Source organism: Lissotriton helveticus, chromosome 12 (genome assembly GCF_964261635.1).
Source record: "Lissotriton helveticus chromosome 12, aLisHel1.1, whole genome shotgun sequence".
NCBI classification, from domain to species: domain Eukaryota; kingdom Metazoa; phylum Chordata; class Amphibia; order Caudata; family Salamandridae; genus Lissotriton; species Lissotriton helveticus.
The window spans coordinates 103,837,463-103,864,755 of NC_136073.1; the positions used below are offsets into that span (position 1 = coordinate 103,837,463).

Genomic DNA, 27,293 nt, shown 5'->3' on the forward strand with positions numbered 1-27,293 from the left:
CAAAGTCACAAGTGCCAGCTGACTGCGAAGGAGCTGCAGGTATCCAGTTAGCCCGCTAAACAGAGTACCTTAAATCCAGGTTCCGAAGCACTGCATGGATCCAGGTAAAAAATGCACCGTACAGATGAAGTGATGCCTCGGGTCTGAGATGCGATGAGGCTGCGTTGCAATGTCCTGTTACATCATCGGTAAGTGTCCAGCTAACAGGGCTTGCAAAGCGAAGTCTGGTGTAGGGGAGGTGGCGCGCAGCAGGCAAGGCGTCAGTTCTGACAAGCTGAAAAACTTTGATGCGGAATCCGGCATAGTTATTGAGGCTTCCGTCAATGAGAGATGCAAGGCCCTGGGATAGGGATGCACCACTGGTGCGATGCACCGGCTCCAAGACTGCGGTCGGAAATGCTGGTCTTTGCGATGTTCCCAATCCAAAGAGCAGCGGCGATGTGTTGGTTCTGCTCCGGATTGTACTACTCAGCTGAGGAGATGCATTGGTTCTGTTTGGTGATGCAGCACCCAGCTGAGAAGATACATCAGTTCAGCTGGCAGGCAACCTAGGCCTACTTCCAAAGGTCAATGACTGGAGCCTTGGAAGTGAGTCTACACAGCCAGTGGCAGGGTAGATTCAACGATGGCAGAGTCCAGGTTCAGGTGCAAATTTGTTGGAAGCCTGTTATGTCCCTGAGGCTTCAGATAAGGAGGCCAGCTAATTATTCCTTCGAGTCACTCTAGGATTGGGTTCAAGAGATGCAGTTCCAGTCCCCCTCACTCAGGTAAAAGGCAGCAGGCAGTAGGCAGTAGGCCAGCCCAGCAAAGCAGGAGTCAAGCAGAGGGAAGTTCAGAAGAATGGCAGTCCATCAGCAGCATAGCAGTCCTTCTTCCTGGCAGAGTATCCAGAGGCCCAGGCCTACACTGAAGTGGTGGCGGCTGAGGTCCTTCTTTTATTCACAGTTGTGCATTAAAGTGTGGACAAACTTCTTGAGGTAAGCGTTTGAAGTGCACAGATGTCCTGTCCTGCCAGCACTTGCTCCAGACTAACTACAAGGGGTATGCAACCATTTGTCTGGGGACATGACACAGCCTTTTCAGGTGTTAGTGAGGCTGGGTTCAGCTCCTACCTCCCTCCCATCCTGTCAGTGATGGCCCATTTAGTCACACCTAAGCTCCCATTGTGGGTGGCTGTGCAGAGGGAATATACAAAGCCCACCTGCCAACTACACCCATTCATATGACCAGAGACAGGCTGCAGGCACCAAATCGCTAAGGCAAGCAAATGGCAACTATCTAAAAGTGGAATTTTCAGAATTGCAATTCAAAATCCAACATCAACATAAGTTAGGATTAAATGGTAATTCCAGAGACACCAAACTTGAAGGGGTCATCGCTTCCCATTTGGAAATTATACTTAAAAATGAATGAAGACAATTCCAATGTAGTCCTATGGGAGAGATGGGCCTTGCAGTAGTGAAAACGATTTTAAGAGTTTTTCACTATCAGGACACTTAAAGGTTAAATGTACATGTCCTGCTTTTTAGATATATTGCCCCCTGCCCCCTGGGCTTTCCTAACCTAAGGTCTAACATATGGTCTATGCCCCCTGCCCCCTGGGCTTTCCTAACCTAAGGTCTAACATATGGTCTAACCTAAGGGTGACATATATCTATTAAAAAATAAGGATTGGGCCTGGAAAAATGTTTATCTTGCCAGGTCGAAATTGTAGTTCAAACTCCACACACGGGCTCTGCAATGGCTGGCCTGAAACAAGTTTAACTGACTACTTTAAACAATTGGCACAATGCATGCAGCAGGTCCACTGGTAGCATTCAATTTACAGGCCCTGGGCAGATGTAGTGCACTTTACTAGGGACTTAAAAGTAAATCAAATATGCCAATTGGGAATACGCCAAATCGTCAATGTTTTAAGGAGAGCACAAGCACCTTAGCACTGGTTAGCAGCAGTAAAGTGCATAGAGTCCTAGGCCAACAAAAACAAATTCAGCAAAAAGTGGAGGGTAAAGGCAAATATTAGGGGAATGACTTCCTGAAAGTTTGATTTTCAACAAAGCTCTTGCTACAAGTTATACTATACATATCAAGTTGTGGTTGTTTCTTGTATTTACCAGCACCATTTATTAATCATGATGAAAGTGTTTTCTGAAACATCTTATCTTTCTATTCCATTCAGATTAAGTGTCCGAGCCTATGGTTGGGTCCTTGCCCTGATGTTCACTATCAACGAAATCAACCAAGAGCAATGGCTTCTCCCCAATATCACCCTGGGCTTCCTCATCTATGACACATGTCACTCACTGATGAGAACTCTGCAGGGCACCATCCAGATGCTGACAGGCAAGGAGAAGCCAATCCTAAACTACCAGTGTGGGAAACAATCGCCCCTGATAGGCATCATTGGAGAATCACGTTCCACTGCATCTTTGTCGATAGCTAGACTCCTGGGGCTATACCGATATCCTCAGGTAATATATGGCTGAATGTGGACTGTGTGGAAAGGCATCAAAGAACTTCAAACCTTCTTTCAGCCAATTATATTTTTAATATCATTACCAATGTACTCATTACAAAAGATTGTATGTTACAAACATCTGACAAGATAGAATTACATTAAGCTATTAAACAAAGGTGGTAAATTGGAGTAAATAAGGGCAATACATCACCAGTACTGGTTCAATCTTCCTCCGAACTGTCCACACTCAACAGACAGTAGTGACCTGAGTTAATCGGCTCTTCCTGTATTGTGTACCTAAAATACAATCAGAAGGGTGCTTACTGCTTGAGGCTGAATCATGTGACAATAGGGATGTTCAAATAAACTCCCCACTTTGTTTGATAATATGAGAACTGCTGAGTTTCAGAGTAGAAGTTTGGAGTTAATTATTTCTACTGGGGAGTATTCAGATGATTTTGATTAGAGCTGCATCCTCTTTTTGAAAATGCATGCATGGGCTATAAAAATAAAGAATTCTACTTCTAGTAGGTGAAGGAGAGAAAGAAGAACATTGCTATCACATTTCTCTGTTCATTTCCCTGAAGCCACAATAATTTGAGCAGATAGGGACCCCTTATTTGACTGTGTCTAGAGTCATAATTTACTTAGTGGCCTTTGTCTGGCAATGTATACCTGCTTTTGGCAAGAATTTTTTTTTGGGGTGTGGATGACAGATTTGCAAGTGATGGCATGCTTCTCTGAAGGTTTTCAAATATTAGCCCCAAACATTAGGTAGCATAGTATGAAGTATTTTGATATTGCTCTACATTTCAATGATGACGTGAGGTAAACCATCTTTGGAGATGCCATGTGTTTTATAAGTATTCATATTTCATCTCACCAAAAGTTCTCTTCTCTATTAGGTGAGTTACTTTTCATCAAGTCCTCTGTTAAGTGACAAGCTCCAGTTCCCATCCTTCTTCCGAACCATTCCCAGTGATATAGTCCAGGCCCTTGGACTTGCTCAACTTGTAGCGCACTTTGGCTGGACCTGGGTAGGGATAGTGTCCAGTGAGGATGATTATGGAACACTGGGATCCCAACTGTTGAAAGAGGAGCTCCTTAAACTTGGAGTCTGCATTGCATTCCACAAAGCTTTCCCCATCATCCCTCTGACCATGAAAATGGCTTTCAGCCTAGATGTAGTCAAGAGTTCCTCTGCCAGCATCATTCTCGTCCTCTCTCCTGATCCTTTTCTACTACCAGTAATGGAAGAGCTCTCAAGACAGAATGTCACCGGTAAAGTGTGGATTGCTACTGAAGCATGGTCGACCTCCCCTAGTATTTCAAACAAAAAGGAACTTCAACAGATGTTGAGGGGCACCATTGGCTTGACTGTTAAGGAGGGAACTATGCCTGGTCTTAAAGAGTTCCTGCTTGGGCTTAATCCTTCTACATCTCCTGGCGACAATTTTGTAAAACCTTTTTGGGAGCAGGCCTTTGGTTGCCAATGGGCCACCACTAAAGACAGCCTGACCCTGGGCCATGTGGAACTTAATGAATCTACAAACATCTGCTCTGGATTAGAAAAACTTCAACAGTTCAAAAGTCAGAATTCTGATGAATATGACCCGAGAATAAGCTATAACATATACAATGCTGTTTATGCAGTGGCACATGCCTTACAAGACATGCGATCTTGCTTGCCTGGGAATGGACCATTCATCAGTAAGACATGTGGGGACATCACCAACATCAGACCTTGGCAGGTAATGTCACAGCATTTCATTGAATTACATGTTGGTTTTAACGTTAATTGAATGATTACCAATTACTTCAGGTAATTGCAGGCATGATGCAGGAATTTGGAAGAAGCTGGAAACTCTGAAGAATATGCTGTGCAGTGTGCTGTCTCTGTGGTGGTATAAAAGAATAAGAATATTCATGGTGGGTTTACCCTAGGTGCAACATGTCTGCAAGTCTTTAGGCATTCACTGTTAGAGAGACCAAGAAGAAGTCTAAATAAGCAAACCATGCAAGAGCATGGATGAGTTAACCAGATATGCAGACGCCACATCCAAGGCATACATTATAGACTGCTCTATTGTGCTTCTGCTGCCTTATTTTAGATTTTTTGGTATTCCCATTGAACTCTTGTCGTTTTAACTATAGATTGTTTCATTTTAATTATGTGAGTTACAGTTCTCTTTTCCCTATACCTTCTTTGTAACAAGCGGATGTTTTTTCTTTCCACAATTCCCCAAAAATTTAGTATATTTCCCTACCTGAATGGGGTAGTTTGCTCTTTCAGGCAACCTTTCTGAAGGGGGTCCGAGTGTTTAGTAACTGCTGAAACTGGTCTTTAGGTTTCCTCTTGTTTCCAATATTGAGGCTCTCTTGGGAGTTGATTGCCATTCTTACTCTGGCTTCTTGGCCTGCAACTGATTGCCCCATCAACTGGGTAACTGAAAAATAGGGGTGGGGATAACTGATATAATTCTCTTTTGTTATTACTCATAATTATACTTTATTACATGAGAGGCAAAACTCAGCATTTAGCGCTATTTTTCTTAGTGCAAAATTCCCCCTTGTTTCCAAGGGCCAGAGGATGCATTTTGAGAAAATAGCACTAAATGCTACAGGACAAGAACAGCAGTAGCCTGCAGTCGCTTTCTCTCGCTTAGTTCATTGTTCCTGTGCTCCTGCAGTACGATGAAATGAAATGAAATGAAAAAGGAACTTACTAAAGCGCACTGTGGCCAAGCGGTTTCCTGGCACTGAGAACTAGTGCCTGACTCTACAGAGCATCCGAAAGGACTAACAAGGGAAGGCCTGGGCAAAAAGAAAAGTTTTCAGGGCTTTACGAAAAAAGGGGTAGGTGGGAATAGAACGAATAGAGAGAGGAAGACTGTTCCAGAACTGGGGGGCAAGAACCGAGAAACGGGTGCCCCTCTGTCCTGGATTTGTGGAAACGGGGGATATGGAGAAGGGAGAGAGATGAAGAGCGGAAAGTGCGAGCAGGAGTGTAGGGAGTGATCAATGAAACAATAAAAAGGGGGGCGGAGTGACCATACGCCCGAAAAGCTAAACAGGCCAGCTTAAAGAAAGATCTAAAGTGCATAGGGAGCCAATGAAGGGCCTTAAGTACAGGCGTGATGTGGGAGGATTTGGGAAGGTGGAAAATAAGACGGGCTGCCTGGTTTTGAATGGCCTGTAACCGACACATTTCGAAGAAGGGTATGCCCACGTGTAGGCCATTCCCATAGTCAAGGCGAGAGGTGATAAGGGCCATGACTATGGATTTAAGGGCGTCCGTGGAGAAATACCGGGATACTTTCCGGATAAGACGGAGGGATAGAAAACAGGAGGATACAACGGAGCTAACTTGGCCATGCATGGTGAGGTCATTACTGACCATGATGCCCAAAGTACGAACAGAGGAAACCGGAGAGGGGGGGGACCGAAGGAAAGGGGCCAGTGAATTGGGGACCAAGGATTAGAGGGACCACCCGTGAGGACAAGCTCCGTCTTATCCGGGTTGAGCTTGAGGTGGTTAGTGCTCATCCATTCAGAGATAAAGACTAAAGTGGAGCTTAGAAAAAGAAGGGAATCCGAAGAGGTAGAGAGATCAAAGACGAGCTGGAGGTCGTCCGCGTAGATGTACATGGAGACCCCCTGCTCGCGGGGAGAAAGAATAAGAGGATAGATGTAGAGATTGAAAAGAAGGGGGAAAGGGAAGAGCCTTTGGGCACCCCGCACACGACTGGGCGGGGGGAAGCGGAGAAGCCTGAAAGATGGACGGCTTGTGACCTGCCTTGAAGGAAGGACACTAGCCAGGAGAGTGCTGTTCCCCTGATGCCCGCTGTGCTGACACGGTCGAGAAGAATGGCATGGTCGACCGTGTCAAACGCAGCTGACAAGTCGAGAAGCACCAGGGCTTGGGGAAGGTTGATGTCCGCTTTCCCCTTAAGTTCGTCCAGAACAGCAGTAATCACTGTCTCCGTAGAATGGCCCGGACGGAAGCCTGCCTGATGGGGGGCCAAAAGGCAGTTTTCCTCGATATACGAGGACAGGCAAGATGTTACGTGACTTTCCAATATCTTCCCTAAGTAGGGGAGGAGAGAGATGGGCCTGAAATTAGTAGGGAGGGAAGGGTCCAGGCCAGGTTTTTTAATGATAGGAAAAACTATAGTGGTTTTCAAAGATACAGGGACAGAGCCGAGAGCCAAGGAAGTGTTAAGCAAAGTAAGGGGGGGGGACAGGGCAGCTAGTAAAGAGAACTTTAAGAATTCGGGCCGGAGCACAGTCAGCCGGAGAACCGGACTTGACTTTAGAAAGCAAATGAAGGAATCTGTCAGTGGAAATAGGAGGAAAATGGTCCAGAGAAGAGGAAGGCAAAGGAAGGGGAGCAATGAGGCGAGGTTGACAGACTACGGGGATGTTGGCTTTAATATTGGCAATTTTATCGATGAAGTAATTGTTAAGTGCAACACAGAGGGATTGAGTGGGGGCAGGGCTAGTGCTAGTGCGGTCGGAGGTGGCAAGTTGCTGAACGAGGGAGAAAATTTCGCGAGATTTATTTGCTGAGAGAGCAACTCTCTCCGTGAAGTAATTTGTTTTGGCCAACAGGATTGCCTTTTTGTAGCTGTTGAGCAGGAGTTTGTATTTAGCACGAAGTAGAGGGCAATAGTTTCGTCTCCAGTGTCGTTCCGAGCGCCTGAGATTAAGTTTAAGGTCTTTAAGTTCACTCGTAAACCATCTATGTGCGTCATGTGGGCGGACAGATTTGACTTTCTTGAGAGGGGCGACCTGATCACAAGATGAAGCGAGCCAGGTGCTGATGGCATTAGTTTGAGATTCGAGGGAAAGGTCCATCAAGTCAGGCGCTGAGGAGGACAAAGAAGACGAAAGAAGAGTGAGGTCCGTCTGATTCCAACTACGGGCTAACACGTTCTTAGATAGGGGGGGTTTAACAGAGGAGGCAGAAAAAATACTAAAGGATATAGTGAAATGATCAGACCAAATACACGGCGAAATAGATGGAGGGGAGACCTTGCGGCGCAATGACCAAATTTGGTCCAAAATGTGACCCTTGACATGGGTGGGGGCTGCGATATGAGGCATGAAATTTAAGGACTGAAGAGTGGCAGAAAAATCTTTCGATGTGGAATTTTCCCATGGGTCGTCAGGCCAATAATTAAAATCTCCGATTAGGATGACTGACGAATTATTGACCGCAAGGGTGGCCAGAAGATCCTGCAAGGAGGCTACAAATTGGGGCATGGGTAGGGGGGGGCGATACATAAGGACAAGAGTAAGAGGATCTGAAAGGTTGAGGGACCGAGCCACAAGGTAATCCACATTGGGTATGGGTGGGTGGTCGAGAAGCTGGAATTTTAGGGTGGAACGAAGAATCATCGCCACACCACCCCCGGTCTTTCCGGCCGGGCGGTCCGCTCGAAGAGCATAATAGGTGTCAGGAAGGATAGCCAGGAGATCCGGAAGCGAATCGATGGTGAACCAGGTTTCGGTAAGGAATAAGTAATCAGGAGAATCTGAATTTAAGAGATTAAAAAGTTCAATTTGGTGCTTGACTGCCGAATGAGTGTTGAGCAGGCAGGCTGAAGCTGCAAGGGGGGAAGATGGGGGTGAGGAGACTACTGGGGGGGCGGAAGGGGTAGAAGTGAAACTGTGAGAAGCGGAAGGTGGCCAGGGAAGGTGGGGCGCGAAAATACCTAGAGTGTCGAGGCGTTGCACCAGTGGAGGCGAAAGCGGACTGGGGACCATAAGTGCAGAGAGTTGAACAGATGAATAGGCTGAGGGACGAGCAGGGTCTGTGGCCCCTGGTCCCGGCCGGTCGCGGACGGGCGCAGACGGGCTTGCCTTAGACGCGCCCGCTGCGCCTGTCCGCTGCCCGTACGGGGGAGACACATGATTTGTAGTGGCGTTCAGGGCGTGGCCTGGTGGAGGTGGGCGTGGCTAGAGGGGCGGCTCGCTGGTGGCAGCGAGCGAGGGAAACCTGACCCGCTGCAGCGTTGATCTCGGCTGCGCGGGGGGCCACGAGGCGAGAGAGAGGTCCCTGAAAAGGATACTGGTAAGTTTTAAAAAATGAGGGCAAAGTAAGCACAAAAAGTTTAAAAACACAGGGCTTCGTTAAGCTAGGCTCCCGCGGAAGGCAGGGGAGAGTCAGGTGTGAAATGAAATGAAATGAAAAATTGCATTTGTATAGCGCATAACTGCCCTGAGGCCTCGCAGCGCTTGAAGATTAAATGGTTTAGCGCAGGCTCAGGGCAGATCAGCAGGATTTTGCAAACAAATGCGTTTTCAAGGCCTTTCTAATAGACAGGAGGTTGCTGTTTCCTCGGATGGTGTGGGGAAGGGCGTTCCAGAGTCTGGCCGCCGAGTGGGAAAAAGAGCGGCCACCCCACCGGGCTTTATTGATTTTAGAGGAGGTAGCCAGCTGCAGGGTACCAGAACGAAGGGAGCGGGCTGGAACATAGGGCGTAACCAGGGGGTGCAGAATCGCTGGGCCTACACGATGGAAGGATTTGTGCAGGATGCACAAAGCCTTGAACTGCACTCTGGCAGCCATTGGGAGCCAATGGAGGTCTTTCAGAGCCTTCCTCGCCGACTGCCGACGGGGCAGATTAAACAGTAGGCGGGCCGCACTATTTTGTGTGACCTGAAGCTTCTGAAGTACCGAGGCCGGTGCTCCCAGATAGAGAGCATTCCCGTAGTCCAGGCGGTCCAGGCGGGCCTGGACCATGATCCTCCTCGCCTGGAGAGGGAGCAAAGGGAGCACCCGCCGGAGCATCCTCATTAGTCCAAAGCAAGTGGCGGCGGTCTTAGTAGCCTGGACCGAGAAATCAAGGGCGGTGTCGAGCCAGATTCCGAGGCTCTTTATCTGGGACCTAGGGGCGGGGAGAGCGCCAAGACATGGTGGCCAGACGGGTGCAAGAACAGGGGAGGAATTTCCGAGGAGAATGATGTCTGTCTTCTCCCCGTTAAGTTTCAGACAGGAGGCTTGCATCCATCTGGCAACAGCCTCTAGACAGGGGCCTAAGGTGTTGGCTGATCCATCTGCGTGGTCTAGCGAGACCACCAGCTGCGTATCATCGGCGTAGGTGTGTCGAGCTAGTAGTCAGCTCCTCCCTATAAAATAAAGTGGGCGTGGCCTGGTGGAGGTGGGCGTGGCTAGAGGGGCGGCTCGCTGGTGGCGGCGAGCGAGGGAAGCCTGACCCGCTGCAGCGTTGATCTCGGCTGCGCGGGGGGCCACGAGGCGAGAGAGAGGTCCCTGAAAAGGATACTGGTAAGTTTTAAAAAATGAGGGCAAAGTAAGCACAAAAAGTTTAAAAACACAGGGCTTCGTTAAGCTAGGCTCCCGCGGAAGGCAGGGGAGAGTCAGGTGTGTCGAGCTAGTAGTCAGCTCCTCCCTATAAAATAAAGTGGGCGTGGCCTGGTGGAGGTGGGCGTGGCTAGAGGGGCGGCTCGCTGGTGGTGGCGAGCGAGGGAAGCCTGACCCGCTGCAGCGTTGATCTCGGCTGCGCGGGGGGCCACGAGGCGAGAGAGAGGTCCCTGAAAAGGATACTGGTAAGTTTTAAAAAATTAGGGCAAAGTAAGCACAAAAAGTTTAAAAACACAGGGCTTCGTTAAGCTAGGCTCCCGCGGAAGGCAGGGGAGAGGATCAGTGCCTCAAATTACTCTTACTTATTCATGCAAGTGTAATCATCTAACTTCTATACTTTTGCATCAGAAGAGTAATGTGTATTTACTAAAATTACTTCAATTACTTCAGCATAATTAAAATTTTGCCCACGCCTACTGAAGAATGAATATGATGTAAGGCATGTAAAATATCTGGAGTCTACTTTTTGAATGCTGGCATATAAAATAATGTACTCTCCCATAAAAAAGGGGATATGGACAATCCTGATCAATTTTTATTGCTTGCAGAGGGATTCTATTTGAGTGTTCCGTTGTTGAATTATCTCCCTTAGTATAGGACACTTGTGTTTTATAATTAGAAGTTAATCTAAATGTTGAAACGCATAAACCATCCAACATCATGCCAAATACACATATGATCCACTGGGGCTTTTCCATGACCTAATAATTTACTGTATGTTCTCTATCATCTATATGCACACATACCGTGTGATTTGAGGAAAACAGTGGCTCTCCAAGTCTCAGTGTCTCAGATTAAACCTGGAAGTACTTTTTTGCTTCCTTGAAGGTACTGTTAGACACCTTCTACATATGCGCATTAACTGTGTGATCTAATAATACTCTTCTTTGTTTTCACAGCTTTTACATTACATGAAGAACCTGCATTTTAAAAACAAGGCTGGAGAGGAGATGTTCTTTGACAGTAATGGCAACCCCCCAGCTGTGTATGACATTGTCAACTGGCAACTGCAAACAAATGGAGAGATCATCTATGTCAAGGTTGGAAGCTTTGATTCCCGGGAATCCCCAGGGAAACAGCTGTCTATAAATAGCAGTAGCATGCAATGGAACCTGCAGGAGAACAAGGTACTGACATTGAAATAGACAATAGAAACAACATACATGTTGAGTTTAGCTCTAGGCTAAGGAAAACTAGGGATCTGGGTGTTGATTCTTTTCCCACCTGTTTGGGTTACATTGACCTCTGTGTAACTGTGACTCAAATTGATAATCTCTGGGGAGTTCATATATTTCCTTGTTTGGATTTCTACCTCTTTCAGTCAGGTGAATAATTCTGTTAAAAGACCACTGAGCCTGCTACAATGTTAACAGCCAACATCAGAGAAATCTAACAGAACTATAAACAGTATTGTTGGAGGAAAATGAAAACATGAGATCACTCTTAAGAATAATCTTAAGGTTAGGCATATTGGAATGAAAAATAAGGAAATGATATATCAACAGAAACAAAAAACATATATTTTGGTTTTATATCACTATAGTTTTTACTAGTTAGTATCAAATGGAGCACAAACAGTAGGAAATATATCATGCAGTCCATAATGAATGGGCAGAATTTAAAGACCAATGCAAGACAGGTATATGAGCTCCATCAGTCAATAAACTATATGCCACTAAATAGAGGAAATATGTTCCCGCATCAGGCACCATTGAAAGATGTTGAGAATCTCTCCTAGATATCCATTCTGTTTAGGGCAGTGCTGCTTTATAGTGCACTACCTTTTGAGCCAGACATAAATGTGAGACTACGAACACCGTGAGTGAACATTCTGCCCTAACCTTCTGAATGTGGCTCATCCTCAGAATTGCCTGTATTTGACCTGCATATGAGTACTGCAAATGTCATCCAAAATTGTATTACACATTATTCAGAAAATCTAAACTCTGCGAATGGGCTACAGAATGTCAATGTAAGTAATCGGGGCCTATTGAATGTATTATTTTAAAAATGTATGGCCTAATGGATGTTAACTTTGAAGGATGCTTTAAAGAAGCTATCCTAATGTTTAGATGTAATTTCAACTTGCTAGAAGTGAAACTGACAGCTCAATAGTACTCACACTCAGATATTTGTGTGTTCTCAGTAGATTGAGCCCTAAGAAAATGAGATACAGTATAGTGACAGCCACAACAATAATGAACAGGTGTTTCATAAAGAAACGTCCCTTCTCTCTTCCAATCATAGATCGTCTAAGGACCATCATTTCTATTTAGAGGTCCATCCTTCTCCAAGTCTAAAGGGAGTCTGGCTCTCTACCTATGGGAACACCAATTAAAATAACAGGCGATTCAGAAACATCCTTATCTCCTTTCACACCAGAAGGTACCAACAAAATTGTTACTCAAGAGCATCATCTGCAACCTCCCTTAAGTTTCCCAAAGCATTGAAACTTGGAATGTAAACTGCAATCTTGAACATTCCGCTATACATGGTGAACAAAAGGCATCTTCTAACCATTAGTTCTCCATGTTCACTGCCTTACTCCCTTCAGACCTCATTATCAACAGTCTAATGCAAACAATTTGCCTTTCTCCAACTAAAGATAATGCACCTTCCAAAAGAAGAACTGGCAAGGCTTAATGTATTTCAATTAAGGCCTACAGTCAGGCTATATTAACTCAGCAGTCAATATAAACTTAGAATACATGCTTTCACATATGTAAGTATAAGTTTTGGAATAAGTGCAAAACATGAACAAAAGAAGGTATGATTACATGTTTCAACTGAACATTAGTGCACTCGTGAATAAATCTCTAATTGCTACAATGATTACATTTCATTAATTAATTTATTTGTTTCACACATGTTAAAGAAGTTAAGACATGCAGTAAATACAATGTCATAATTGCAATTTGTGACAAGTAAAGGATGGAGCCTATATCAGGCTGTTCCAAGGCCAAACAAAAATAGATGAGTGAAAAGCCATGAATTAGTCTTAGCCAGAGTAATTTCTCTGGGTATCCTTCCTTGTATAATTGTGTGCTTGCCTGTACCTTTTCAGGAATGGACCAACCATATGCAAATAAATATTGATTATACTCTAAAAGAATGAATCCAGACTAAACTGCTAGGTCACTGTGCCTTTAAGGGGAAACAGAACTGACCTAATCTAGCCTCTTTCTCTGGTGCAACCTAATGTCTTAAGGCTCAGTAAACTAAATGTCGCCAACCCGGATTTGAACATTTCTCACTTGCTTGGCCTTTTCAGGTACCCCATTCAGTGTGCAGTGAGAGCTGTGTCCCTGGGTACAGAAAAGCCCCTAGAAAAGGACAACCCTTCTGCTGCTTTGATTGTATTATTTGTTCTGAAGGAGAGATTTCCAATCAAACAGGTAAATATTTGAAACTTTAGCCATATGACCCCTGAACATTTACACAGGTACAACATATTTCTATTTGTGATTGTTGCCAGAAACATAATGTTCTTTTTGCCAAATATTCATTCTCTACACTTCAAGTCTCATTCATATTTTGGGATTAAATTGCACTCCCTTCCATCCTCAAATATATCTGAGACTTTGATTGATTCTCAGAAAAAGAGCCATGTTTTGTCTTTCAAAAATATGATTTCATAGTGAAGAGACTTCAAATCTCACATGGCTATTGAGATCTTTTAAAACTTCCAGTTCCACAAGGGAATTCTATAAAGAAAAGTTCAATCTGGATTCAGCCCTATACCAGGTATTGAACTCACTATGGCTAACACCAGGGAAGAGCTCTTACTGTCCTTGGAAGAGAAAAAGATATCCCTTCACATTGGTCAATTTCTCAGCTAACTACAATACAGTCTACCATGAATGTTATTCCTGGCCCTTTCTGCTGAGTCATCCCAGATGTTTCCTTTGCTGAACCTGTTTTTGTTTACTTTTAGTACTCTGCACACTTTACTCCTGCTAACAGGTGGTAAAGGTTGTGTGCTCTCTCCCTTAAACAAGATTACATTTGTATTCACCTGGTTGGAGTACCTAATTTGATTATAAGTCTCTAGTATATGACACTAAATGACACTACATGTACCCAAAACCTGTATATTAAATGTAACTAGTGGGCTGCGGGACTCATTGCGCCACAGACTAAAGTACAACATCTCTCAGCTCTACCAATGCAACCTGTAGTGCAGTTTTAAACTGTAATCACAGCCTTGGAAAATATACTTTTTGCCAAGCCTACACCTTTATTTTTAATTCTTATAAGTTACCCCTAAGGTTGGCTCTAAAGGGTCATAGAACAGAGTGTGTGTTATTTAAAAAGTAGGACATGTGCACTAAAAGTTTACATGTCCAGGCAGTGAAAAATTCCCAAAATCATTTTTCATAGTACATGGCTAGCTCTCCCATGGACTAACACTGAGCTAACTTTTTAAAGGTAATAAGTGATTACTTTGGTTTGGTAGCAGATAGAGAAATACTTTTCCCACTTAGTTGAGTTATAATTTACAATCATTTTCAATGGTAAAGTCAGAATTTAAATTACTCTTCTAAAAAGGCCATTTTTAGAGAGTGGAATATTTCTGCCTAAACAAATGTGCCTTTCTCCCAGTGTCCAGAGGCACAAGACTGAAATAGCACTCCTGTGGTATGATGTGTATTTCTTAAAGACTGGGAACAAAAGAGTAGTGTGTGGAAAGGAAATCCTCTCTTGAGCAGGATGGCCTGGGGGTGGAACTCAGGCCTTCCTGAGCTTCAAAGGTTAACCAGAGGGCTGTGCTCACCCCCTTCCTCACTTCTGAAGCTGCCTGCTCCGTCACCGGCAAATGCAGCTCATGCCTGGACCTGCCCACCCTTTGTTACCCTAGATAATTTGGAGCCAAACCCTGGGAAAGAGGCAGAACTGACCATAACCAGTGTAGTGGTAGGCAAAGAAAGTAACCCACACATAGCCTGGCACTGGTCATAAAAGTCGTGCCCTCAGAACCTCTCAACACTCATGGTCCTGTGGAAGATAAAGAAGAAGGACTGTCCTGCTGTCTGAAAAAGGAAGACTGGACCTGCTTGTCTTGAAGCCAAGAAGTGAATCCAAGGGTCAGTTGACTGAAATTCTGTTTGAACTTCAGGGACACAGCAAGCTGACCAGCACCAGCTTGATCTACTTGAGCCCTGCTTCTGGACTCTGCTAGTGTGAGTCCTGATCCCCAAGAGATGCCCACCCTATCCTTGGCTCTTGCTGGTATCAGAGTATACTCCTCCTTCTTCAAAACTGCAAACACTGCCCTACAGGTAAAAGGTCAGATGTTTTGAGGTCCTCCTAATAGCCAGTGGACTCCTTGACATCAGTAATAACCACTATGAACCCGCCAATGTGAAGTTCCGACAGCGAGATGCTCTTTGCACTAACATCAACCGCCTGCAACACCCACTAATGCAAAGATCCAGCGACAACGTGCTATTTGCGCTGACAACAATCTCCTTTTAGCTGTCCCGAAAGCAAAGCTCTGGCTGAGGCTTCTCGCATGTAATTGGGACTGGGTTAAAGTAGACACTTCACCGAGCTGAACATGGCTCCTGTATCTGACCCAGGCTGCATCACAGATGGCCTGTACTTGTGACTTTGACCCGGTCCAGCGTGATCAGATAATCGCAAGTGGCACTTGTTGGTGCTATTTTTACTTGAAACTTTAAAAATTCATAACTCTGGTTCTATTTACTAGATTTGTGTTATTTTTTCTTTTCATTTTAAATGTTACATTTTACTCTATTTCTCTAACTTGGTTTGGAATCATTCGTGTGTTGTCACTTTATTACTGCTTGGGAGTTGCATAAATACTTCACACATTGCCTTTAAGTTAAGCATCACTCCTCTTGTACCAGTCTACGAGGATTACGCACAGGTTTGTTTAGTGACTAATTGCCCAATTTAATACAATGATATACTGCTGTGAAGGTTAAAAGAGGGAGTCAGTGCCAGAGTTGGCTCTGTAGTGAAACTGATATGATTCATCCTCCTAAAATAGGACCATTAAGTTCAGACTGGTCAGTAGAATCACTTACTTTTTAGGTGTCATTTGGACTGCAACAGCAGTCATCCCTCTTCTGCCTTCCATTCAACCCAATGTAACTAATTTAATGCACTTGCCAGCGCGGGATCCAGTGTGCCTCCAAACAGATGATGATGATGCCTAAAACCCCCTCCAACTGAAAAGCAGTTGAAATCCATTCAACATATGGTCTGAGGGCTCACACTAAAGTGCTGGAAGTGGGACCATGGAAGTCTGGCTCATCTCTGTTAGAATAAACAAAATCATGTTTACATATTATTCAATATATTTTGTGTTATAATCAATACTTATACCTTGCTGTTCCTGAGAAAAGGCCACCGTTAGGTTTCGCTTCTTCAAAGTTGGGCTTTGCTTCACTAATGAATAGACTGTTCTTATTAGCGCATACCTTTCTCACTAGTGCTGGGTACAGGCAGAACAACCTTGACTGGTAGATAGTGTGTGCCCGGCCTCAGAATCTAAACTAAAAAACATTTTATTTCACTGTTTTTGCTGCATCTGCTTGGAAAATTCCAAGTGGGCGTGCCTTCATTAGTTCTGAAATGTACATAATGTTTTCCTATGCTTGCTGATGTCAGCCTCTCTACAGCACTCGTAAGCGACAGGGCACACCGGGATCCACTCTGAGTGCACCTAAATAAATAGATATTTGTTTGTATTCTCTACTGTCTGACCGACTCTTCATTTGGTGTGGAGGCTGAGAGGTGGTTGTGAGTGACCTGGGTGACCCTAATCGGGTCAATTCCTTCATCTCCCCATGCTGAAACAAATGGTGAAGATGTCCCTAAAGTCCAGCTTGCCTTAATACATTTCTGGGAGCTTAGTGTACGCATGCATTCACTGCAGGAATCTGTGTATTCACCATATGGCTTGCCTAGACTACAGCAACATGATTGAATGCCCAGTTTCCGCTGTCTTCTCTGCACTTTCAAGTGTGTCCGGGACATATGCCAAGAAATGCAACGGGTCCGGTCTTTGGACATTGTCCTACTGGTGAGTCTGTTGGTTCTGAATACACTCAAAGAGCCCTCCCAGGATTCTTCTGCTTCTAGTGATATGGGTCTTGGCTCAGCTTCTGGAGATCCCGTATTGGCTTCTCCGCCATCAGCGTCTGCTGAGGGGGGGATGGATGGGAACATGTTTGTTCCATGGATTTGATCCAATGGGCACCTCTGGGAACATCATCTGTGGATGCTGGGAAGAGCATTTTTTTGTCAATCTCATGGAACACATAAACAATCTGGCCGTTTCAAGTTATGGTAAATGTTTTAATGTGGCTTTCTTTGAATGCTAAATTGCTTTAATTTTTTTTAATACAATTACACTATGCTCTTTGCTATTAAAGAAACATGGTGTTTTTTTGATTTTAGTAGGGCTTGTATATCTATTAACCCTTAAGTACTTATCTTGGGATTGCTTTCATCAAATCACGTCCAAAGAGTGGGTGTCACTTCGCCAGGATTGGCCTGGTTAGAAGCACCACAGTTTACCTACTCCTTAAGTTACCTTCTCTTTTACACACAGTGACGTTTGACATACATTTTCATGTGTGACCATGCAGGATTACATTCTCTGAATCTGCATTGCTTATATTTCCACTTCGTAAGCACTCTATCATGACACCTTGAACATTCAGTACAAGGGATAAAGTCCACTGTGCATATGGTATTTATGTTGTTGTCCGGTGGGCGACAATGCTATCCAATATTAATAAGCAATTGCGGCCTTACAGGGGTTGCTACATGGCCACATGGGTGCTATTTATTAAATATAAAAAAACACTTCCTTGTTTTGGCAGAGGAGCACTCAGCTGACACTGCAAGGTCACTACATGCTGGAATTCCAGCTCAGCTGATTCCTGCTCCCCAACATGAAGGATGTCCAGCTCTATACCAAGGCATACAACCTCATCACACTTACCCACAGGTAAACAGGAGTTAGACAACCCGGGCAGGGAATTGGCAGATTACCCACGCTAGACAAGACTAGGTTAGGGTGCGCTATGTAGGGGTACACTATACACAATGTTTATATGCTTGCATATATTCACTGTCTTAGCACAATGGTGAAAATGTTTAATTTTCTTCACCATTCTTTTAGTACTAATTACACTAATCTGTTTCATTCTATTGAATACCACAGCACATTATTTTATACAAGAATCACAATGCTTGAATGAATAGAAAAATGCTTTGTTGAGTATTTTTTTGTGTATGTCTTTGGGTATGCATGAGAGGCCAGGAGAAAGGGTTCTAGATCTGTTACCACGATTTCCTTGGGGGATTAGGGTTGTAATGGTCTGAGGTTGCACACCCATTTGCTACCCTGTAAGGTTAGGGGTGCAGGTGGTGGACTTTGAGCTAGCAGGGATATAGGCCAAACATATCCTGAGGGTGTCCTTGGAATCAGTCTAGCACAGTCCTGACATTTATGTTCTCCAAAAAAACACAGTTTTACCGGAGAATGTATAAGCCGTATGACAGCAGACAATCTTATTTTACCTGAACTAACAAAAGCGTGACCACGCTAAATCAGCACTCAAAATGCTGCACTGGCTGCCTGTGAGTGCAAGAATTAAATCCTTAGCTCTCTTTAATTCTCTCATGCATTGGAGGCTATGTGAAAACTGGATATAAACCTGCTAAGGGCCATAAAAGAACCTTAAGAGGAGATGTGGCATATGGCCAGAGCTACAGACCTTTAAACTGCAGAACCAGGTTTGGGCCCAACATTGGAGGATTGTCTTAATTCCACCCACTTCTAGGTTATTTTACAAGCATTGTACTTGCATGATTCATATTTGTCTATGTTCTCATCCCTCTTTTCATTTACTTTGCCCTTATTTCCTTGTGTTCTTAATTGCTGGTGGAAGGAATACAAAAAACGAGTAACATACAACTCTGTGCTGCTATCAACAATGATATGGTATTAGGACACTTTTGTCCATATTTATCAATATTACATGCAACACAAAGCAGTAAACTCTGCGTGAAAGGGATAAGGCAGAAATGCACCGTATTCAACATTATGCAGTGCATTCCTGCTCTCTGCTTATGCTGGTGCATAAACTGCTGCCTAAAGCCAATTCAGGCACCCTTGCACCAGGGTGCAAGGGTGTCTGAGCTGTAGGCAATATTGTTTTGAACAAAAAGGGGCATCTTCCTCCCCAAAAATAATACTTAGAAGCATTTTCCTCTTTCTAAGTGTGCTTTGGAAAGAAGGAAACACAAAGGAGAAATTAAGATATTTCACCTTGTTGCATCTCTGGTGGGGAGGCATACACTTCTGATGCATTCACAGGTCTACAAGTGTTGGAAAGTCTAGGAAAGTGTCAGAATGCATCGGTGGAAGTGTGGGAACACCCATGGATACCCATGGCATGCCTACCTGCCACAGAGTAATGCAAGGCAGTAATTTGTGATGCCTTGCACTACTTTAGATTTATCAAGCCACGCCGGCCCACACAAGGTGACCTTATGTGGTTTTAAAATTTTCATTTAGGTTTTGCAGAGAGAAGTGTGGCTCAGTGGTTAGAGGCGGCAGACCCGGAATCTGAGATTGACCGTGGACCAAGGTTCGATTCCCCGCCTCGGCGGGTCTAGGGCTCATAAATTCCACGGTCTCGACAATTCTCGCTCCGGTGCCTACTCGACTCACGGGGTCACACTCTGCGACTCTGGGCAATAGCTTGCTTAATCTCCACATCGGCCCCTCGCGGCGGGATGCCTGGCTTTCACCTTGTGGATACCCTGCCGGGGTTTCTCACAGGGGAATACCAGGACGGGTTCCCTAAGCAAGTGCGGAGATGCCCCAGGGTAAGTCCTGCGCTATATAAGTTTCATACATTTACATTTACATCACACTTGCATCCACATGCATGGCACAAGGGTCATGCAAAACCTTGATAAATATGGGCCTTTGTGTGTAATGATACAATTGCTTAAACATTTTGAACTTCAATATCAAGACAGTCAATGTAATTGTCTTGAGGATGCTTTGGTAATATTTATGGACACAATCGGAAATAGTTTTACCCTATCATGGCTGCAAAATGAGATGAACAGAGGCTCACTGGAAGTACTGACAATGAAATATATGCAAATGATTGCTAGAGAGTTCGTCTCTTATTTTGAGTTTGGCAGATAGGCTACTCTATCACACACTTGGCAGAGTACCCTGTCCACCAAACCGATGGTCCTTCCACCTTCTTTAGAGTCAGGCAGACAACCATGTTTCTGCTGGGGTTGCCCCCTCACCCCTGTCTGCCTGTGGGAAGTTTACACTGACAACCTGACAGACTTGGGTCCATTGGTGTACACCACTTTTAGTGCAGATATATTTACACTGTGAGCCCCTTTCCAAGAAGCATTGGTTTGAAATACTCCATCACACAGAAATCTGGAGTCCCGGTTGAAGGAAATTCCCCCGGGTCACAGTAAATACAGAAGCACTGGAGCAACTCAGGTGGCAAGAACAGTCATCATTGGTCTGATCATAGTGTCTGATAACATGATAATAGGGAGCACATGGAAGACTTCTTCCTGTTTCGAAACTAGGTTGTCTCAGGAGAGATCTTGGTACCATCTTCTGCACTACCCCAGGCACTGTAGCTTCCAAAGCTGGTGAGGAATTCCATCATTGTGCAGTTGCTCTCAGCATCTAATTTTTGATGTCTGCCGCAGTTATGGCCTACTGACCAAACCCCAAATTCATGTGCTTCGCGCTATATCTTTTTTGCCATAACTGATAATTTGATCAATCATATATCATTGTTTGTGAACTCCGAATGTTTGTGCAGTCAAACACATTTCAGTTATTGGTTGTTAGAGTAAAGGGAATGTTTTTTCCTCTTGCATCTAGTAAAAAATAGAATGCACCTAAATGTCAATTTCAAGCCCTGGCTACAAACTTCTTCCTTCAAAGTGTTCATATTCCTGATCATCCTCCTGTTGGTCACACCTCATCTTCAGTTTCCATGGCTAGCCTCCTCAGGTCTCAGAATTCCACCAGCCGGCTTCAAAGCAACACTAGGCAAAGGGTTCACGGTGGTAGAGAAAGGATGTAAAACACCCCAACCACATAACCCAGTGAAAATAAACAAATAACAGCAGGATCTATTGAAATGGGTGATCTTTCTCAGAACAGAAGAGGCCCCAACAGTAGAGGAGGGAGATTTGATAAAGTCTTGGACATGAGTTATTCTTTGACCCGGGGTGGGACTAACTGTGCCAGTCCAGAGAGACTGAGTTGAGGAAGTGTCAGCAACGATCCTGACTTGTTTTCTTCTGTGATGAAAAGGATCCTGGGATATTTTTAGGCAGAAAGCGTATCCCTGAAAGGGGTATTATGTCACTTTGTTGAAAAAATTTGACTTTGGTTCACTGGGGGTTTTAATCAAATAAACAGTGTGTGAGAAATTGGGTTGTTGGTTGTAAGTGATGTGAACCTTGGTCAAGCAACAGCCACAATCCCTTGCAGGGTGAACCACAAAAACTAACTTACCTGTGCTTAACCCTGGGTGGCTTGTCACAAAAACAGTCAGGCTTATCTTAGAAGCAATGTGTTAATTATTTATGCAGCACACAAACAGTAATAAATGTGAAAACACATCACATGAAATATCCTGACCTAATTTAGAAAAATGGATAACATTTTAATAAAGTATTTGACAAGAAAACTACATAAATCCAATCAGTAGATCCGGAGTTAGGAATTGTTAATGATCAAGGTTCAAAATAGTGCCTAAAAGATCAAACAGCCACTCGCAGACATCCGGTCAAAGTTAGAAGTTAGGACTGATTGTGATGGAGCGTGGTTGGATACGGAAAGTGACTGGGTCGGGTCAGACCTCACCTGAGAAGATAAAGCTCAGCGCAGTGAGCCTGCAGGAGGTGTCAGACGGAGCGCTTCGTCATTGGTTGGCCTTAGGTCTAAGCTGCTTTTAAGATTTCTAAAATGGAAATCAAACGACTCCAGCTGTACAAAGCTGAGGGCTGTAGCAAAAGACAGTTCCACAAGGTCTGCCATCCCTTTGGTGGAGACAAAGGACTGTTGAAACAGATTTGCTGCTGCAGAGAAGAACATAACCAAAGCTGTGTAGTCAATCCGATTGGTGATGCACCTCGGGTGGATAGGCAAGCAGATTGGTCCCGAGCTCCTCCTAATTTTCAGAGCACATTTTGGCCTAATTTTGTCCAAGTCCTCAAATTTGGAACTTGGCCATTTGGGCAGATGGAGGGAGCCTGTAATGTTCATGTGGATCTAAACAGAAGTCCAACAAACTAGCACTTGAAGTCACTTCTGGAAGTCCTGGGTGCAGGTATAGATGCAGGGCTGGCATCTGAGGGTTCAAGGCAGGCTCCAGTCAGCAAAGCAATCCGTACAGGTACAGCAGCAGTCTGGCAGAGCACATGGCAGGTCACAGCAGCAGGCAGTCCTCTGAGAGTCCTTCCACAGGTCCAGTAATGAACTGAAGAGTGGGTCTGAAGAGCCTATTTTTATAACCTGGTGCTTTTCTTCTGGAAGGTGAGCGAAGCTTCTGGAAAGGTTCTGTGTAGTGCATGGAATTTCCTGACTCCCCTGCCTGGCTCCAAGCTGGCTGCAGTAACAATACAGGGTTGGTAGTAAGGTGGGCAAAGCTCACGGAGTGTTACTCTGCGGTATTCTGCGGAGTTACATCAAAGTCCATGAGATTCTGTGTAGTTCCGCCCACCCCTACTATTTATCTCTTTGATTGGCCTATGGTACTTCAGTGAAAGAAAAGTTGCTAAAAAATACTGGAAGATTCCAGGGGTGCAAATGATTAATTAATGTTCATCCTTGAATGGAAACATACTCCAGATCTTTACTGAAAGAGGGCAGGGGCATCTAACTACCTGCTTTAGAGAACCAAAAACTTTATTCAAGAATTTAACTGTGTTATTACTCAGAAAAGTGAATGGTCATGATGAACAGCCTATTGAAATCTCAACATACAGTCATTTCTGCAAATGGAACCAACCCTGATATACATATCATAGCTTGTATTAGACAAGGACCATTTTTTTTACTTGCAACTGGTTTCTAAATAAGAATGCGGAATGTGTTTGTTGATTTGACATTTTGCCAAATATTTTACATGCGCATATGCACAAAAAATAAATATGTAACTGATGTTCACATTTTACTGAGGTTTTATAAAAACCCCTTTCAATAAATGTAAAAATGATTTGAACAATTTAATGGAAAAATAGCATACTTTCGATATTCTGAGGTACCTCATGTTTAGCGTTTGCAGAAATGACTAGCAAAAACTTGCAAGCGGAACCAATGTATGTAATTATTTTCTAAATAATATTTTTCAGTTGTGGGGTTAACGTTTTAAATTTTACATTAATAGATTCCTTTGTAAACGCGAGCCATACTTATGTGTGAATCCAAACGCAATAGCCTAATTTTATACAAAAGATGAGATAATTATAGCTTTGTGTTGTGCGAAGGCATTTTCTATCCTACACTCTAATGGTTTTCCACATTACAAAAAACGCCTATTTACTACTGAACCCTGGGTTAATTAAGGTGAGCCGCATGCTTGCTTTAGGCTGAAGGCTTCGGAAAGCCCAGTCGCCTATTGTGTTGTGGGGTAATCCAGAGATGCAGTGTTTGCTTTGTGTAATAAATGCGAGTGGTCTGGAATGCAGCTGAGCTATACATTAAACAGAGCAGTTGTGAAAGAGGATATGATGCACAACATTTTTATTTAGTGGTTGCAAATGAGCTGCATTATTTGCACGTGGAATTGGGTTACCATAGAAGCAAAAATCTCTAAATATGTCCGAATATTGACTCATTTTTAGTCCAAATGCTAGAAAAATAGTCCAAGTCTGTAACTTCCCATGCCTTTATTTGGGCAGTATCACTGTATCAAATGGTAGGGGTCATCCATGGGTTAGGAAAAAGAAAGCCATAAAGTAAAGTTGCAGCTCGGACTTATACTTCCTCTTCTTGCCTTATGCATTGGCTGTGTCGCTGACAAAACATTCCGAGGGATGTATGTCATCATAACGCATGCTTTTACTACAGATGCCTTTACAGCGTAGGTTTTACAACGCAAGTCGTTACAACGACTTGCGGTGGGGGGCGCTGGATAGTGGAATAGTTTAATTTACTATTCCAACCCCAGTCCCCGTGGATAGTAGGGAAGATTTTGGATAGTAAATTAAACTATTCCCTAACCTGCCGCGCCCCCAGTGCAATTCGTTGTAATGGCTTTCGTTGTAAAACCTGTGTTGTAAAGGTACTGCGTAGTAAAAGTTGCATCGTAAAGGATGTTTCCCCTTTCCGAGTCATCACAGGGTTCCTCGAGCTCGGTTCTCCCCTTTCCGTGCAATGGCATCTTTGACTCCTCCAGCAGCTGACTGGGTACCACAGTGTAGACAGTGGAACATGACGATTCAAATTGTTGGTGGAATAACCGTTAGCACTGTCTATTTCATGAATATATGTTACAATCAGAAGACACGCCCACTTCCTCGAAGTCACTGCACGTCACATGCATATTTTGAGTGGTGACCAAGTTCAAGTGATTTTTTTTTATTAGAAATGCTCAGTGAGAGCGAGATGAGTTGGATGTATATGATAGTGCTGAATAATTCCATTGGTTGAGCTGCAGAATATTATTAATAATTCTGTGTTACAAGAGTAATGAGGAAATACTAAATGTGGAATTAAAAATTCTGCCCACATCTAGTCGTTATGCCCTTTGTGTGATTGTTGTGCTATTCAGATCAATCAGGCATTTATAGAGCACAACTACTCACCCAGAAGAGTTTCAAGGCACTGAGGGGGGCGGGAATGGAGGTGTGTAGCTCCTGGAAGTTTACAGAGCTCCATCAGAAAGCTAGGTCTTGAGGGCCTTCAAGATCTTGGGGTATGAAGTCATCTGTCGGAGGTGGAGAGGGAGGGAGTGCCATGCCTTGGCTGCAAGGAGCATCCTCCTGATCTGGTCTTCTTGATGTGAGGTACCGTTGGAAGGGAGAGCTGGGTTGAGAGAAGGTAATGTTGGGATGCTTGGAGCATTTAGTGGTGGTTCATGTAGGCGGGTCCGGTGTTGTGCAGGGCCTTGTGAGCACCCGTCAGAAGCTTGAAGGTGATTCTCCTCTCTATGGAGAGCCACTGTAGTGTCCGCAGCTGTTGGCTGATGTGGCAGTAGCGTGGTAGGTTGAGGACTAGTTAGGCGGCTGCATTCTGGATGTTCTGGAGTATGCGAGCAAGGTTCTTGTTGATCCCGGTAGAGTGCATTGCTGTAATTCAGCCTGCTCCTGATAAGGGTGTGGGTAACGGTTTTCTTGTATTTGGGGAGATTCCAATTGAAGGTCTTTCGGAGAAGGCGGAGGGCGTGGTAGCAGGAAGAGGTGATGGCATAGATCTGACGGGCCATTTTGAGTTCGGATTCCAGGATGATTCCAAGGTTGTGTGCATGGTCTGTGGGGGAGGGAGGGTTCCCGAGGGTGGAGGGGCCACCAGAGGTCATGTGAGGTGGCGGAGTGTGGGCCCATGGTGAGCACCTTGGTTTTGTCCGTGTTGAGTTGTAGGCAGTTGCTGTTCATCAACCTGGCGACTGCTTCCATTCTGTCTTGAAAGTTGTTTTTAGTGATGTTGGGTTCGTTGGATATGGAGAGGATGAGTTGGGTGTCGTCTATGTATGATACGATATTGAGTCTGTGTGATCCGACGATGGATGCGAGCCGGGCCATATAGACGCTGAACAGGGTCGGGCTGATGGAGGATCCTTTTGGGACTCCGCAGGTGGTCGGTATGGGACAGCTCCACCGTAAGTGCCACGCTCAGCACCACCGCAGACCCTGGTTCAAGGCCCTGTGCCTCTGCCTTCTATCTTTTCTATTTACTGTTGCCTATTATTTCCACTCTTGCCTGTTATTTCAACTCCTGCCTGTTAATCCACTTATTTTCAATTTTGCCTGTTATTTCCCTTTTTGCCTGTTATTTTTCTTTTTGCTCTTTGCCCTGTTTCCTTCTTTTTCTCGCATTTTGCTCTGTTTTTCCCATGTTCAGACCCCTCCAGTGCTGCCCCCGTGGCCCCATCCGCATGTTCCTGCTCCATGCGCCCGCCTCCCAGCTGTCCCGCCCTCCCCTAACCCTTACTCAATGGCGAATTCTAAGTGCCAGATTGAGCAAGATCTCTGATCTCCTCGTCAGGACTCTGCTCTCTCAGCGCACAGCTCCACTGTAAGTGCCCCGCTCAGCACCACCGCAGACCCTGGTTAGAGGCCCTTTGCCTCTGCCATCTGTCTTCTCTTTTTACTGTTGCCTGTTATTTCACATATTTTCCACTTTTCCGTTATGTCCCCTTTCTGCCTGTTATTTTTCTTTTTTGCTCTTTGCCCTGTTTGCTTCTTTCTCTTGCTCCCTGCTCTGTTTTTCCCACATGCAGACCCAGCCGTTACAGCCCCCGCAGCCCCACCCGCTCCCACATGTTCACGCTTCCTGCGGCCGCCTCCCAGCTGTTCAGCTTTTCCCCGACCCCTCGTGAAAGGTGGACGCTGCACGCTGAAATGAGCAAGATCTTTGACCTTCTTGGCAGGAGTTGCTCTCTCAGTGCACAGCTCCATCGTAAGTGCCCTGCTCAGCACAACGCAGACCCTAGTTCGAGGCCCTTTGTGTCTGCCTTCTGTCTTCTCTTTTTGCTGTTGCCTGTTATTTCCACTCTTGCCTGTTATTTCCCCTCTTGCCTGTTATGTGTAAGTAGGGCTGTGCTCAGCCCCCCCATCTGTTAGCAGATGGGCCGTTGAGCCATACCTAATCCCTCTACTGTGTGACTTTCTGGGAGGAATTACCAAAGTCTAATTTTCATTTACACCCTGTCATGTGACCCAGGCCAGGCTACAGGCAAAAAAGGGCTAAGGATAGGAAAATGCCAACTTTCTAAACGTGGAATTTTCAAAAATGTAATGAAAAATCAGACTTTACTATTAAGGGCGGCTTATCTTTACAATTTCACAGGTACCAAACATAACATATCCACCTTCTCCCACTTAGGAATTACAGCGTATTAAATGTAATAAGAAATCCCCTATCTCATCCTATAGGATAGCTAGGCTTCAGACTAGTGAAAAATGAATTTAGTTGCTGTTCACTACCAGGACATGTAAAACTTAAAAGTTCATGTCCAACTTTTTAATTACACAATGCCTTGCCTTATGGGCTATCTAGGGCCTACCTTAACGGTGACATATAGGTAATGAAAGGGGAGTTTAAGGCTTGACATCAGGGGGTGTAATGCCTAGTCAACATGTCATATTAAAGATACATTCACGATGCAGTGGCATGTCTGGGTCATGTTTTAATGGGCTACTTCAGTGGGTGGCACAATAATTGGTGCAGACCCACTG

At 44.5% G+C, this 27,293-nt stretch overlaps 1 protein-coding gene across 1 annotated transcript in view; it reads left to right on the top strand.

The window, feature by feature from the left end:
• LOC144797963 (vomeronasal type-2 receptor 1-like) overlaps positions 1 to 27,293 on the top strand; it is an 88,982-nt gene that overhangs the window by 56,643 nt on the left and 5,046 nt on the right. Inside the window, exons 3-6 of the mRNA XM_078668769.1 lie at positions 2,180 to 2,471; positions 3,364 to 4,209; positions 10,745 to 10,972; positions 13,117 to 13,240. Coding sequence (XP_078524895.1) covers positions 2,180 to 2,471; positions 3,364 to 4,209; positions 10,745 to 10,972; positions 13,117 to 13,240 — 1,490 coding nt within the window. The remainder of the gene's footprint in view (positions 1 to 2,179; positions 2,472 to 3,363; positions 4,210 to 10,744; positions 10,973 to 13,116; positions 13,241 to 27,293) is intronic.